This window comes from Dendrobates tinctorius, unplaced genomic scaffold (assembly GCF_039654945.1).
Source record: "Dendrobates tinctorius isolate UK_male_01 unplaced genomic scaffold, ASM3965494v1 ptg000224l, whole genome shotgun sequence".
Lineage (NCBI taxonomy): Eukaryota > Metazoa > Chordata > Amphibia > Anura > Dendrobatidae > Dendrobates > Dendrobates tinctorius.
The window spans coordinates 4,683,357-4,700,132 of NW_027361891.1; the positions used below are offsets into that span (position 1 = coordinate 4,683,357).

A 16,776-nucleotide genomic window follows, 5' to 3' on the forward strand; every position below is an offset into this window, starting at 1 on the left:
CTCAGAACATTTCTTATATTATTGGTTCACCCCAGTATAATGGTGACCATCCCATACATTTTGTTTTCTTTTTTTTTTTATTTCCACTTAGCTTCCCTCTAAATCTGTTATTAACACATGTTTAATCAGTGATGTCTACAATTTAAACACCTTGGTCCTGGAAACCAACTATCAGGATCACAGTGTACATTGCAAAGTGGAAGCATTTTTCTCTTGGAAAAAAAATCTTAGAAACCTTAAAAGTGTTGACTGTAGGACGACACTCACCGGTGGGCGACACTGCCTTTCTTTATATCTGAAATAACCAAATGATCGCCAGTTTTCCTGTTGGACGGAGCTGTAGGGTACAACAAAACGCAAAGTATTGATTAATAAAAAAATCCCAATTCCATTTATAGAATCAACTTTTCTCTTTTAAAGACCTATTACTACAATTTTAGGAAAAAAGGTATCTAATAAGTGTCATAAAGTGGAGATAGGTGGCAAGCAGTCCTTTTAAGTGAAAGAGGAAAACTGTACCTGGAAATTTTGAGGAAATTAAAGCTGAAACCTTACTTGCTACTTGCTATGGACAACTCTTACAGTTTTTCTCTGCATTATTTATTACAAGGGTCTCAAACATGTGGTCTAGAGGCATGGTATGTGAATATGTAGAGGATTTTTTTTTAACCCCTACCGCACATTCGCCTTACATTAACGGTGCATTGAGATTGCACCATCATCAGTGGGTGTCATCTATATATCATAGCTAATACCCTTCTGTAACGCCTTTGATTGATATTAACACCAATCGTGGGCATTTAACCCCTTAGATAATGCTGTCAATAGTGACCAGTATTTAGATGGTTATCTGAGGAAGGGGGCTCACTCTTTAAGCCTCGTAAGTCTTCAGGTCAGCTAGCTATGGTGGCCTGTGAGGCCCTCTAAGGAGCAGGGTTTAACAGAAGTAGCAGTGTAAAGCCAGCTGTAGACAAGCACATGAAAACTCATCCAAGTTTCATCCAGGAAACTCTGAAACTTTCATTTTTAATTTTCATCTGTGTGCCACCATGTGTCTATTTTTTACGTTCGGGTGACATGTGCTATCAGTTTTCATACATCTAAATTACAAATGTACATGATTACATACAGTTTCCTAGGTTTATACTAGACATTTATCAGTAAAAATCAGATGCCATTCTGATGGTCAATGTGGGATTTGATTTTTGTTATGCCCCATAGAATTGTATGGCTGAGTCTCATTCAAGACTCGGATGAAAGCAGTGCACGCTGCATTCTTCTCTTATGGACAGTCCGGTTGAGAAACAAATCGTTCATCTGAACAGCACTATTGAATAATGGGTGAGATTTATACCCTCGTTTGCATGAGATCTACAATTGCCAGATCTGATATCCTGCAGTACAGGAGGATTGAAGGATAATAGATAAGCAATCAGGCAAGTAAAAGTTAAAGTCGCATGTAGAGACTATGCAAACAAAAAAAAAGCAAAATAAAGTATGAAAAAAAATGGAAAAATATTTTGCAATTAAAAACTATTATATGTAAAAACAAAAGAAGATAAAAAAAGTACACATATGGGGTTGCTACATCCAGAACGATCCAAGATATAAAACTACACAACTACCCGTAAGATGAACACCATAAAAAGAACATGAACAATGTACCGTAGCTTTCCATATTACTGAGACACAAGAAATGAAATAAAACGTGATCAAAAGTGATATAGAAAAAAAAAAGATGGTATCACTGAAAATGTCAACTTCAAATTATTTCTATTTGCGGCCCATGTGCTTAGCCGAGTTTGAGACCCCGGGTATATTGTGTACAGTGGTATATGGATGCTCATAATGCGGTCTTTGATATTATACATGAAGAGATAACAACCCCTTTTATGATGGTAGTTATTATAACCATGCCTAAAACAAACGTGTACACGTGCTAAAGTCATGGAGTCTAGATAATGACATATTCTGGGTATATAATCACGCAGACATAGCGGAGCACCAGGGAATACTAGTCTCAGTATTTCTTGTGTGTAACATGACTCGTAAAGCAGCAAATTGGAAGAAAAGTACTAAAAATAACAGTATATAATGTATGTTAACCATTAGGACCCTGCATACACTTCAGGTACAGTGTAAACATTTACCATATATACAACTGAGAGAAAATGTAGGTTTCTGCCAAAACACTTTTATCTATATGTTGAGAAGCATTAAATTGATGCAATAAATAGGCTGCAAACAGAAGTAAATGTTGTGATCAGAGCCTCAGATAGCATATGTGAGTCTGTAAAAACGCAAAATACATCTGCGCTTGTCTGCTAAATGAAGAATCTGCTCGTCAAAATGACAGCCTCTATTTGTACCAACAAGCTGTTGTGCTACATATCCCCTCGCAGTGTGGGCCCAGTGACTTTAATGGCTTGTTAGCCATGCCAGCTTCCTGCGGTGCCCACTGGGAAATAACCTGAGAGCTCCTAACCTGACATTGTCTGCCTTCCGTTAAGTGAAAAGGAGACAGCAGTAACTTAACTTAAACCTCTCCAACCTATATCTATTTCCAGCAGCTGACCCCATCTCTATCCATAATTCATTAGTTCCTTATTATACACATACTGCACTTTTAGCTATACATTTGTAAGTAGCTTCCATTGTCTTTTATTCAGCAGTTTGATCATTTAAATCAATGACATCAATGCCATTACTGTCCCATATAACACTTGTCTCCAGCTAATCTATGCAATGTGTCACAAGGCCCCGGGGGATATTCTGTCTCTGTATTGGAAAGTTAAACATCTATATTAATATATTAACATTTCCACCAGGTATAAAACAGCAGTGACCCTTCTTATACTGGACAATAACAGTGACGGTCAAAGTGACATTTGCAAAATCTGTGCCTCCAGAGACATATTTAGGAGATGGCTTGCAGATAATCAAAGATTATTAATGCAATACGGTGAAATACGGTAATATACACGTGAAAAGGCTCTTGAAAATCATGTCACTTATGTTCAGTGTTCTGGTGTATTCTAGATAGCATTTTACTGGTAATTGTTATAGCATACATGCTTTGTCAAATGACCTTTTGAATAAGCTGACCCATGTACAGGTGCTGCTCACTAAATTAGAATATCATCAAAAAGTTAATTTATTTCAGTTCTTCAATTCAAAAGTGAAACTCATATACTATATAGCGTCATTACAAATAGAGGGATCTAGTTCAAGTCTTTATTTCTGTTAATGTTGATGATTATGGCTTACAGCCAATAAAAATCCAAAAGTCATTATCTCAGTAAACTAGATTAACAAAAAAAACACCTGCAAAGGCTTCTTGAGCGTTTAAAAAGGTCCCTAAGACTATTTCAGTAGGCTCCATAATCATGGAGAAGACTGCTGACTTGACAGTTGTCCAGAAGGCAGTCATTGACGCACTCCACAAGGAGGATAACCGAAAAAAGTTCATTGATAAAGAAGCTGGCTGTTCACAGAGTGCTGTATCCCAGCATATTAATGGACAGTTGAGTGGAAGAAAAAAGTGTGATAGAAAAAGGTGCACAAGCAACCAGGATAACCGCAGCCTTGAAAGGATTATTAAGAAAAGGCCATTGAAAAATTTGGGAGAGATTCACAAGGAATGGACAGCTGCTGGAGTCATTGCTTCAAGAGCCACCACACACAGACGTATCCATGACATGGGCTAGGAGTGTCGCATTCCTTGTATCAAGACACTCAAAACCAATAGACAACGCCAGAAGCGTCTTACCTGGGCCAAGGAGAAAAAGAATTGGACTGTTGCTCAGTGGTCCAATGTGTTGTTTTCAGATGAAAGTAAATTTTGCATTTCACTTGGAAATCAAGGTCCCAGAGTCTGGAGGAAGAGTAGAGAGCCACACAATCCAAGCTGCTTGAGGTCTAGCCATGCGGCATTGATGTAGTAATTGATGAAAAAGGAGCCCCAACCAAGTATTGAGTGCATTTACTGAACATACATTTCAGTAGGCAAACATTTTGGATTTTAAACTCATTATTTAAGCTGGTGTTATAAAATATTCTAATTTACTGAGATAATGGCTTTTGGGTTTTCATTGGCTGTAAGCCACAATCATCAACATTAACAGAAATAAACACTTGAAATAGATCACTCTGTTTGTAATGACTCTATATAATCACTTTGTTACCAAGGTTTTGTCCCTCGGACAATTTTGAGTGTTCCGGATTGATTTTTTCATGCGGATTTCAGAAACGACTTCATATTTTTCCTATCATGTAAGGTTTTTGAGAAATGATACGAAGCATTATAATATTCTGTTATAATTCTATAAACTCATATATGAACTTTTTCTGAAACAGTATATTCTGAATTTTCCACTGAAAAAACATATCTCGCTGATCTACACATATGCAAGCACTTATATGCGAATTCCGCACAGGCGCAGTAAATCATTCGGCTGACTGTGTACGGAGCATACCACATCTCCTGGGCAGGGGAGGAATCAAAAGACAATACAGACATACTTTGAGCATGGCTGAATGGATCACGACCTTTAATGCCATTCGCTGTCCCAATGATATGGAGAGAGCAGAGAGATGATGTAACAGATTGCTACTTCTGCATTACAAATGTAACAGGATATTCAGCAAAGAATAAGAAATCAATAGAATATCCTAATCCTCCTTCAGCCATAAGACCAGTGCCACACGATGAAAGTCTTCATGTTCCAAAGCAAAGTATGGACAATGGAGGACGACGAAGATGAACTAACAATGTCAGTGGAAAATGAAACTGCTGCAGACCCAGACTTTGAGCTTTCTACATCTAATCCACATCTTTTCAGTCAAACTGATCTGAGTGACTTGGTCAAAGATTTGAAATTGTCAAAGAGGCAGGCAGAATTATTGGGATCAAGGCTACAAGAACAGAATATCTTATTACCAGGAAGAGTTTCTGGTTTCCGCAGTTGTCAAGAAGACCTTAATCAATTTTTCAACCATGTTGACAGTTTAACCTTTTGCAACGACGTCTTGGGGTTGTTTGGTGCTCTTGGATGCAAACATGACCCGAAAGAATGGCGACTGTTCACTGACTCGTCAGTTTTAAGTCTAAAGGCGGTTTTACTACACAACAGAAATATCTATCCTTCTATAACTATTGGAAAAGCCGTATATATGAAAGAAACGTATGAGAATATGGAGTTACTGTTGACCCATATTAATTATAGAAATTATAAATGGAATATATGTGGTGATCTAAAAGTTGTGGCACTTATTCTTGGACTGCAGCTTGGATATACCAAGTATTGTTGTTTATTTGTGAGTGGGACAGTCGTGCACGAGAAATGCATTTCAGAAAGGACTGGCCACTCCGCGAAAACCTGGTTGCTGGACAGAAGTATGTTAAACATAATCCTCTTGTTGATCCAGAAAATATATTTCTCCCTCCTTTGCATATTAAACTTGGGCTTATGAAGAATTTTGTCAAAGTAATAAACAAAGAATCAAAAGCCTTTTCTTACTTGCGACAGAAATTTCCAAGAATACGTGATGCAAAGATTAAAGTAGGTATTTTTATTGGCCCACAGATCAGATATATAATGAATAACAGTAGCTTTGATGATCTTTTGCAAGGTACTGAACAAGTGGCATGGAGAGCCTTTAAAGATGTGACCTTCAACTTCCTTGGCAACAGCAGGGCACTGAACTTTGAACAACTCATGGACAACATGCACACAGCATATCATTTGATGAAATGCAATGTCACTAAAAATGCATTTTCTACATTCTCACTTGGACTTTTTTCCAGCCAATCTTGGTGCCGCGGTTAGCGATGAACACAGTGAAAGATTTCACCAAGACATTGCGCTGATGGAGAAAAGGTACCAGGGAAAGCAGAGTATGTCAATGCTGGCTGACTATTGCTGGAATCTTATTCGAGAAGCATCTGACACGGATTATAAATGAAAGTCGTCTGCAAAACACTTTTGAACAATTGCTTTTGCTACTGACATCGATGCACATGCACGTAGTGTTTTGGACATCATAATGTAGACTATAAACTGTTGTTTTTTAACCCCTTACTGCCAGCTGACGGAATAGTACGCCTCATCTGTCCCATGACCTGCCCCACGTGTCTCCATCGTATCCATCCTGCCCCATGATCCTGCCTCATCTGACTCCATCCTGCCCCATGATCCTGCATCATGTGTCTCCCTCCTGCCCCGTCTACATCCTACCCCATGATCGTGCACCATGTGTCTCCATCCTGCCTCATCTGTCTCCATCCTGTTCCATGATTCTGCACCATGTGTCTCCATTGTATCCATCCTGCCCCATCTATCTCCATTTCCTCCCCATCTGTCTCCATCTCGCCCCATGATCCTGCACCATGTGTCTCCCTCCTGTCCAATCTGTCTACATCCTGCCCCATGATCCTGCACCATGTGTCTCCATCCTGCCATGTGTCTCCATCCTACCCTAGGATCCTGCAACATGTGTCTTCATCCTGCCCCATGTGTTTCCATCCTGCCCCATGATCCTGCCCCATCTGTCTTCATCCTGCCCCATGTGTTTCCATCCTTCCCCATGATCCTGCCCCATCTGTCTTCATCCTGCCCCATCTGTCTCCATCTTGCCTCAAATGCAGGTTCAGTTACTGGACCGTCCAGGGGCGGACACTGAAAGCTTGGGGTGCCTGTGGAAGAAATGTGTCTGGGCCTCCCTCCCTGCCTGGTATGCTACTTATGATGAGGGCAATCTGGTTAAGGGACCCCTGGTGTTATGAATGAGTAACCGTAGGAGGCAAAAGCAGAAATACAAGCTAAGTCCAGAAAACCAGAGAAGTTGGCAACTATCAGATTGCAGACCCCTGAACCTATCAACACAACTAGCAGTAGCCGTGGGGGGTTCCTTCGATGCCCTAGACCCCTCGATCACAGCCGGAGAAATACATAGGCCTAAAGAAAGAAAGGGGAAATCTAAACTGCCCCAGAGCAGACCCCAAAGCAATAGGCAGCCCCCAACATATAATGACGGTGAAGCAAGATGAAAATACTAACACAGACAGAAAGATAGACTGAGCAAAGACGGGGCCCCAAAACTACCTAGATAGGAAAGGCCAGGAAGGCTACTGTCTGCAATCTGCCAAAACCCTATCAAAGACATAAGCCAACCAGCTGATATGAAAAAGGCCCTGAAGCAGCTAGGCTTCAAAAACTGAATCAGCACTCAGGTATTTTCAGAAGACAGAGCTAAATGAATTCAGCACACCCCAGCAGGGAATGGCAGAAATCCAGAAAAACAAAGCAAAAACAAAGTCAAAGCACAAAAGCAAAAGGCCGAGCAGCAAACTTAGCTTTGGAGGAGCAGGAATTCAAACTGGTCTCCAAGGATCCCACAGAGAAATAACCCGCAGGGCAGAAGGGCGTCGGCAGCATTATATCCAGTCCGTAACTCCACTCAGCCAGTCACAATCATCAGCCTCAGGTGTTTGACAATCAGGCTCACTACCTTTCTTTACCAGAAGAGGGAGTTCCTCGGGCCTCAGTAATGAAGGGGAAAATGAACTCACAACAGTACCTCCCCCTTGAGGAGGGGTCACCGAACCCTCAACTATGCCACCAGGGCGATCAGGGTGAGCCCGATGAAAGGCACGCACCAATCGTTTGGCATGAATATCAGAGGCGGAGACCCAGGAATTATCCTTCTGACCATAACCCTTCCACTTAACCAAATACTGGAGTCTCTGTCTAGCCAGACGGGAATCCAGTACTTTCTCTACCTCATACTCCATGTTACCTTCAACCAATACAGGGTCTGGAGGTGCTACCCCCGGAACAACAGGTTCAACAAACCTCTTCAACAAAGATTTATGGAACACATTATGGATTTTAAATGTGACAGGAAGAGCCAAACGAAAAGAGACCGGATTAATAATCTCCACAATCTTGTAAGGTCCAATAAATCTAGGCTTAAACTTAGGAGAAGCCACCTTCATAGCAATATTTTTTGATGATAACCACACCATATCACCAACCTTAAACTGGGGACCAATGGTCCTATGTCGGTTGGAAAACCCTGGGCCTTCTCCTGGGAGAGAGATAACTTATCCACCACTTGGTCCCAGATCTGGTGCATTCTCTCCACTACAGTGTCAACACCTGGGCAGGCAGAGGGCTCCACCTGCCCTGAAGAAAATCGAGGATGAAACCCAAAGTTACAAAAAAAAGGTGACATCAAAGTGGCAGAACTAGCTCTATTATTCAAAGCAAATTCGGCCAAGGGCAAAAATGAAACCCAATCATCCTGATCAGCAGAAATAAAACATCTCAAATATGACTCCAAGGTCTGGTTTGTTCTCTCTGTCTGCCCATTGGTCTGAGGGTGAAAAGCAGAGGAGAAGGACAACTGAATTCCCAGCCTGGAACAGAAAGTTCTCCAAAATCTAGATACAAACTGCACTCCTCTGTCAGATACAATGTTCTCAGGAATCCCGTGCAAACGATCCACCTGTTGTAAAAACAGGGGCACCAACTCAGAGGAAGACGGCAACTTAGGGAGTGGTACAAGATGAACCATCTTAGAGAACCTATCACAAATCACCCAAATAACAGTCATCCTCTGAGAGACAGGCATATCAGAGATGAAATCCATTGAAATATGGGTCCATGGCCTTTTGGGGACAGGCAAAGGCATCAACAACCCACTAAAGTGAGAACACGATTTGGACCGGGAGCACGTCCCACAGGACTGCACAAAATTCCTGACATCACGAGACAAGGAGGGCCACCAAAAAAACCGACTCACCAGATCTCTAGTACCAAAAATACCTGGATGACCAGCCAAAGCAGAGCAATGAACTTCAGACATCACTCTCTTCTTCCACTGGTCAGGAACATACAACTTTCCACTGGGACAACGCTCAGGTTTGTCCTCCTGGAACTCTTCCAGAGCACGTCTCAAATCGGGCGAGATGGCAGAAAGAACTACCCCTTCGCCTAAGATGGTAGCAGGCTTGGTCACCACAGGAGAATCAGCAAGGAAGCTCCTAGAGAGGGCGTCTGCCTTGACATTCTTTGTTCCAGGAAGAAAAGAAACCACAAAATCAAAACGTGTAAAAAACAAGGACCACCTAGCCTGTCTAGGGTTCAAGCGCTTAGCCGACTCTAGGTAAATCAAATTCTTGTGGTCAGTGAGGACCACGACTTGATGCTTAGCGCCCTCCAACCAATGTCTCCACTCCTCAAATGCCCATTTCATGGCCAACAGTTCCCTATTCCCCACATCATAGTTACGTTCAGATGGAGAGAACTTTCGGGAAAAGAAAGCACAGGGATTCATTTTAGATGTTACAGGATCCTTTTGAGACAAAACAGCTCCTGCACCAATCTCAGAAGCATCCACCTCTACCTGGAATGGAAGTGAGACATCAGGTTGCCGCAAAACCGGGGCGGAGGTGAATCTTCGCTTCAACTCCTGAAAGGAAGAAACAGCCTGCAGAGACCAATTTAACACATCAGCACCCTTTTTAGTCAAATCAGTCAATGGCTTGGCAATACTAGAAAATTTTGCTATAAATTTCCGATAAAAATTAGCAAAACCCAAAAACTTCTGGAGGGCCTTCAAAGAAGTGGGCTGAACCCAATCGTGAATGGCCTGTACCTTGGCCGGGTCCATTTCAATAGTTGACGGGGACAAAATAAATCCCAAAAAAGAAATCCTCTGTACTCCAAAAAGGCATTTAGATCCCTTGACATACAGGGAATTCTCCCTCAAGATCCAGAACACAGTCCGAATATGTTCCACATGAGAATCCCAATCCTTGGAGAAGATCAAAATATCATCCAGATAGATAATCAAAAATTTATCGACAAAATCTCGGAAAATATCGTTCATGAAGCACTGGAAGACAGAAGGGGCATTAGTGAGCCCAAAAGGCATCACCAGGTACTCAAAATGTCCCTCCGGAGTATTAAACGCCGTCTTCCATTCATCCCCATGCTTAATGCGAATAAGATTATACGCCCCCCTGAGGTCAAGCTTGGTAAACCAGCAAGCACCTTTAACTCTGGAGAATAGATCAGAAATCAAGGGTAACGGATACTGATATTTAACAGTAATTTTGTTGAGGGCACGATAATCAATACAATGTCTTAATGATCCATCCTTTTTGGCTAAAAAAAAAAAAAAACCGGCACCCAAGGGTGACGAGGATGGTCTAATATGACCCTTCTCCAACGCCTCCTTAATATAGGATCGCATAGCCTCGTGCTCGGGTACAGATAAATTGAAGAGCCGAATTAGGTTTAGGGCTGCTCCCGAATCCACAAACGCCTTGGCGGAAAATGTGGACAGGGAGCAGATCAGAGTAATAGCCAGAAGAAACTTAGGTTGAACACCCCCAACAGAAAACGTGTGTGCAAAGCGTTTCTCTCGTTTGGGACAGACAGAAATAATATGCGAGGCATCTCCACAGAAAAAACACAACTTATTACGCCTTCTGAACTCCTGACGCTGCTCTCTGGAAAAAACTCACATTGCATAGGTTCAGACATTTGTTCAACAGGTGGCAACACCTCTCGTGCAGCTTTGCGTTCGCGCAAACGCCGATCAACCTGAATGGCTAATGACATAGAATCGTCAAGACCAGAGGGAACATGAAATCCCACCATAGTATCTTTTACGGCTTCTGACAACCCCTTCCAAAAGAGAGCAGCCAAGGCATTATCATTCCAGGTAGTAAGTACTGCCCACTTTCGGAATTTTTGGCAGTACTATTCTGCAGAATCACGACCCTGGCTCAATGCCAGCAGGGTCTTTTCAGCCTGATCAATGGCATTAGGTTCGTCATACAACAACCCCAAAGCTTGAAAGAATGCGTTCACATTAGTCAGAATAGGATCATCTGGTTTCAAAGAAAACGCCCAATCCTGGGGATCGCCACGCAGCAAAGAGATGACAATTTTAACCTGCTGCGCGGAGCTCCTTGACGAGTTAGGCTTCAAGGCAAAAAATAATTTACAATTATTTTTGAAATTCAAAAATTTAGACCGATCCCCAAAAAACACATCAGGTGTAGGAATCTTTGGTTCAGCAGCATGTGAATGAGCAAGGTAGGTGGAAAATCCCCGCACTTCCGCAGCGAGCTGCTCCACACGATCAGACAATTGCTTTATCTCCATTGAGAGAAAAAAAAAATTCCCCCTACGGCCTCAGAGATATAGAGGAAAAAATATACACACTTTTTTTTTTTTCTTTTTTTTTTACAATTCTTTCCTGCTATTGAGTACCCTAGAATCTGCGGTAGGGCGGGTTATTCTGTTATGAATGAGTAACCGTAGGAGGCAAAAGCAGAAATACAAGCTAAGTCCAGAAAACCAGAGAAGTTGGCAACTATCAGATTGCAGACCCCTGAACCAATCAACACAACTAGCAGTAGCCGTGGGGGGTTCCTACGATGCCCTAGACCCCTCGATCACAGCCGGAGAAATACATAGGCCTAAAGAAAGAAAGGGGAAATCTAAACTGCCCCAGAGCAGACCCTAAAGCAATAGGCAGCCCCCAACATATAATGACGGTGAAGCAAGATGAAAATACTAGCACAGACAGAAAGACAGACTGAGCAAAGACGGGGCCCCAAAACTACCTAGATAGGAAAGAACAGGAAGGCTGCTGTCTGCAATCTGCCAAAACCCTATCAAAGACATAAGCCAACCAGCTGATATGAAAAAGGCCCTGAAGCAGCTAGGCTTCAAAAACTGAATCAGCACTCTGGTATTTTCAGAAGACAGAGCTAAATGAATTCAGCACACCCCAGCAGGGAATGGCAGAAATCCAGAAAAACAAAGCAAAAACAAAGTCAAAGCACAAAAGCAAAAGGCCGAGCAGCAAACTTAGCTTTGGAGGAGCAGGAATTCAGACTGGTCTCCAAGGATCCCACAGAGAAATAACCCGCAGGGCAGAAGGGCGTCGGCAGCATTATATCCAGTCCGTAACTCCACTCAGCCAGTCACAATCATCAGCCTCAGGTGTTTGACAATCAGGCTCACTACCTTTCTTTACCAGAAGAGGGAGTTCCTCGGGCCTCAGTAATGAAGGGGAAAATGAACTCACAACACCCTGGAGCCCCAGGCTACAAGCAACAAATCAGACTGCCCTCATTATAACTGCCCTGAAAGCAAAGGCATACATAGAAATCATAGGACCCCATAGAAAAAGTTCTATTTAGGCCTTCCCTCACCTTTAAAAAAAATATATCTATATATATCTATATATAGATATATATAGATATATATTTATATTTTTTCACTGAGATGGAGATATATATACTGTATGTGTGTGTAATACATAAACATATATATCCGTTAGAATTCAATTCTGCTATTCCCAGTGCAATCAGACTTGCAGTCAGGTGACAACTAGTGTCCGCTGTCAGTGAATAGAACACTGCAGACATGGCTGACTCTGTAGTTGGCACATGACAGTAAGTGTGCAAAGCGCTTCCTGTGTGGTTACATGATAACTGCTAGAACCGGTAGAACTCGACCATGTATATATTATATTACATTATATGCCTGGTAGCTGTATAATCTGGTATCTGCTCTACATATACAGTACATACATATACCGTACATACACACATATCATACATACATATACCGCACGTACACACAGATACACATACATATACCATACATACACATACTTACACCGTACATACATACACACCGTACATACATATACCGTACATACATGCATACACATATACCGTACATACATACACACATATACTTTACATATATACACACATATACACAGTATAGTATACACATACCGTACACAAATATACATACACATTTACCGTATATACATACACAGATGTACAGACATATACATACACATAAATATACACACCTAGATATAGATACACATACGCATACAAGATGTACACACACATACATAGATACACACATATACATATAAATACACAGATGCACTATATATATATATATATATATATATATATACAGCGTCGGACTGGAACACCTTGGGCCCACCAGAGAAAATCATTCTTGGGGCCCACTACGTAGCTGCATAGAGTTAAAAACCAGACCACCAATTATGCGATAAAACACGCTAATATCCGGGTATAATATAAGGTTGTACATGTCTTAATTATGTAGCAGGAGTTGGGGTAGCCCCCTCATATAATATAAAGCAGCCCCCTCACATAGTATAATGAAGCCATCTAATAGAATATAATGCAGCCATCTCATAGAATATAATACTGCCCCCCTCATAGGGTATAATACTGCCCCCCTCATAGGGTATAATACTGCCCCCCTCATAGGGTATAATACTGCCCCCCTCATAGGGTATAATACTGCCCCCCTCATAGGGTATAATACTGCCCCCCTCATAGGGTATAATACTGCCCCCCTCATAGGGTATAATACTGCCCCCCTCATAGGGTATAATAGTGCCCCCCTCATAGGGTATAATGCACCCCATCATAGGGAATAATGCACCCCCTCATAGGGTATAATGCTGCCCCCTCATAGGGTATAATACTGCCCCCCTCATAGGGTATAATACTGCCCCCCTCATAGGGAATAATGCACCCCCTCATAGGGAATAATGCTGCCCTCCTCATAGGGTATAATGCTGCCTCCTCATAGGGTATAATGCTGCCCTCCTCATAGGGTATAATGCTGCCTCCTCATAGGGTATAATACTGCCCCCCTCATAGGGTATAATGCTGCCTCCTCATAGGGTATAATACTGCCCCCCTCATAGGGTATAATGCTGCCCCCTCATAGGGTATAATGCTGCCCCCTCATAGGGTATAATGCTGCCCCCTCATAGGGTATAATGCTATATAGATATATAGATATAGAGTTAGATAGATATAGATAGAAAGATAGATGTAGAAATAGATAGATATAGAGATAGATAGTAGATAATGGATAGAAAGTAGATAATGGATAGATATAGATAGAAAGATTCATAGAGATATAGATAGAGATAGATATAAAGATAGATATAGAAAGAAATATAGATAGATAGATCGATAGGTAGATAGATATAGAGACAGATAGAAAATAGATAATGGATAGATAGATAGATAGATATAGAGATAGATAGCTATAGATAGAAAGATATAGAGATAGATAGATATATAGATAGAGATAGATAAGAGATATACAGATATAATAATAATAATAATTATTATAATAATAATATAGACATATATAGATAGATATAGAGATAAATATATATAGATAGATGGCTATAAATAAAAATAGATATATAGATATATATAGAGATAATAGATATAGAGATAATAGATATAGAGATAGATAGATAGATATAGAGACAGATAGCCATAGAAAGATAGATATAGAGATAGATATAGAGATAATATCTAGATATAGAGATATGTATAGAGATAGATAGATATAGAGTTAGAAAGATAGATAGATATAGAGAGAGATAGAGATAGATAGAGATAGCTAGATAGATAGATATAAATAATAGAGATAATAGATAGATATAATAGTTAGATATAGAGATAGATGGATAGATCAATAGATAGATAAAGAGAGAGATAGAGATAGATAGATAGATAATGAGATATAGAGATAGATATAGAGATATAGTGTTAGATAGAAAGATAGATATAGAGATAGATAGATATAGAGATAGATATGGATATAGAGATAACAGATAGATATAGAGATAGATATAGAGATAATATATAGATAGATAGATATAGAGATAGCTATAGAGAGAGATATAGAGATAGATATAGAGAGAAACAGATATAGATATAGAGATAGATATAGAGATAGATAGGTAGATAGATATAGAGATAATAGATAGATATAGAGATAGATAGATATAGATATAAAGATAGAGAGAGCGGTAGATAGAGAGAGAGAGATAGATACAGAGATTGATAAATAGATAGAGAGATAGATATAGATATAAGCTAGAGATAGATAGATAAAGATAGATAATAAATATAGAGATAACAGATAGATATAGAGATAGAGTAAGATAAAGATATAGAGATAGGTAGATATAGATAATAGAGATAGCTAGATAGATAGACATAATAGATAGATAGATATAGAGATAGATGTAGAGATAGAAAGATAGATATAGAGCGATAGATAGATAGAGATAGATATAGATAATAGATAGAGATAAATAGATAGATAGATAGAGAAAGATAGATAGATATAGAGATAGATATAGAGATAGAAAGAAAGATAGATAGATAGATAGATAGATATACAGAGAGATAGATATAGAGATAAATAGATAGATAGATAGATATAGAGAGATATAGAGAGAAATAGATATAGATATAGAGATAATAGATATATATAGAGATAGATAGATATAGCTATAGAGAGAGATAGATACAGAGAAAAGATATAGAGATAGATAACGGATAGATAAATAGATAGATAGGTATAGAGATAGATAGATATAGATATTAGATAGAGATATATATAGATAAAGATAGATAGATATAGATGGTAGCTAGATAGATAATAAATATAGAAATAATAGATATAGAGATAAATAGACATAATAGATAGATATAGAGATATATATAGAAAGATATAGAGATAGATAGATATAGATATATATATAGAAAGATATAGAGATAGATATAGAGATAGATAGATATAGAGATAGATGTAGAGATAGAAAGATATAAACATAGAGCGATAGATAGAGATAGATATAGAAATAGATAGATATAGATAATGGATAGAGATAGATATAGAGATAGATAGATATAGATAATAGATAGAGATAGAAAGAAAGATAGATAGATATGAGAGATATATAGAGATAGATAGATAGAGAGAAACAGATAGAGAGAGCGAGAGAGATATAAAAAACAAACAAAACACAATACTCACCTCTCCTCCTCGCTCCCACGCTGATCCCGGCCTCAGTGTCAGGAGCTGCCCCCTCTGCCAGACACACAGCGGGTGCGCGATGTAGTGACGTCATCGCGCACTGGCTGTGAGCCAAGAGCAGAGAGGACTGAGGGCGGCGCCGGCCCTGATGCAGAGCGGCTTACTGGGCTGGGGGCGGGGCCTCTGGGGGTGGAGACCTGAAATGATATTCACTGCTTCGCAGTGAATATTCATTTCTCTTTAGCAGCGGGGACAGGGGCTCCTGCCTCCTGACACCCGCTGCTGCTCCGCTGGCAGGGGCCCCCATAGCAGCTGCATGGTGTGCGACACACCACTGGCTGGGGGCCCCTGGAGCAGCGGGGGCCCTAGGCAACTGCTGGCCCTGTATGCCAGCAGGTGCCAGGGCCCACCAGGTGCCAGGGCCCACCGGAGAATCCACCGGTTCCCCGGTGGGCCAGTCCGACGCTGTATATATATATATATATATATATATATGTAGCACTCACCAGGTGTATTGGGGGACACTCACTTGGCTGCGATACTGATGCACACCGGAACACTTTCACTTAAAACAGTCCAATGTAGTTTATTGTGCCATCATAAACCGCATCGTAAGCCATGTTATACATCACATGCTTACACAAAGTCTATTACATTTCTTAGTACATGGCTTTAACACGCTGTCACTAAACACGCTGTCACTAAACATGCTGGACCTCTTTGTCCACCATTTCTTTTGGTCATGCCTAACCTGGGACTGTCAACTTTAGGGGGTGCACTTTCCATACCACTACCTCCCACGCACATTATTTCTACAGACACTTCTCCTTTTGTCCAC

The 16,776-nt window shown here is 40.5% G+C and overlaps 1 protein-coding gene across 16 annotated transcripts in view; it reads right to left on the reverse strand.

Annotated features, from left to right (window-relative positions):
• GRIP1 (glutamate receptor interacting protein 1) overlaps nt 1-16,776 on the reverse strand; it is a 919,857-nt gene that overhangs the window by 50,292 nt on the left and 852,789 nt on the right. For all 16 annotated transcript variants that reach the window (XM_073555470.1, XM_073555465.1, XM_073555472.1 and 13 more), the window contains one exon: nt 268-337. In XM_073555470.1, the coding sequence (XP_073411571.1) occupies nt 268-337 (70 nt within the window). The remainder of the gene's footprint in view (nt 1-267; nt 338-16,776) is intronic.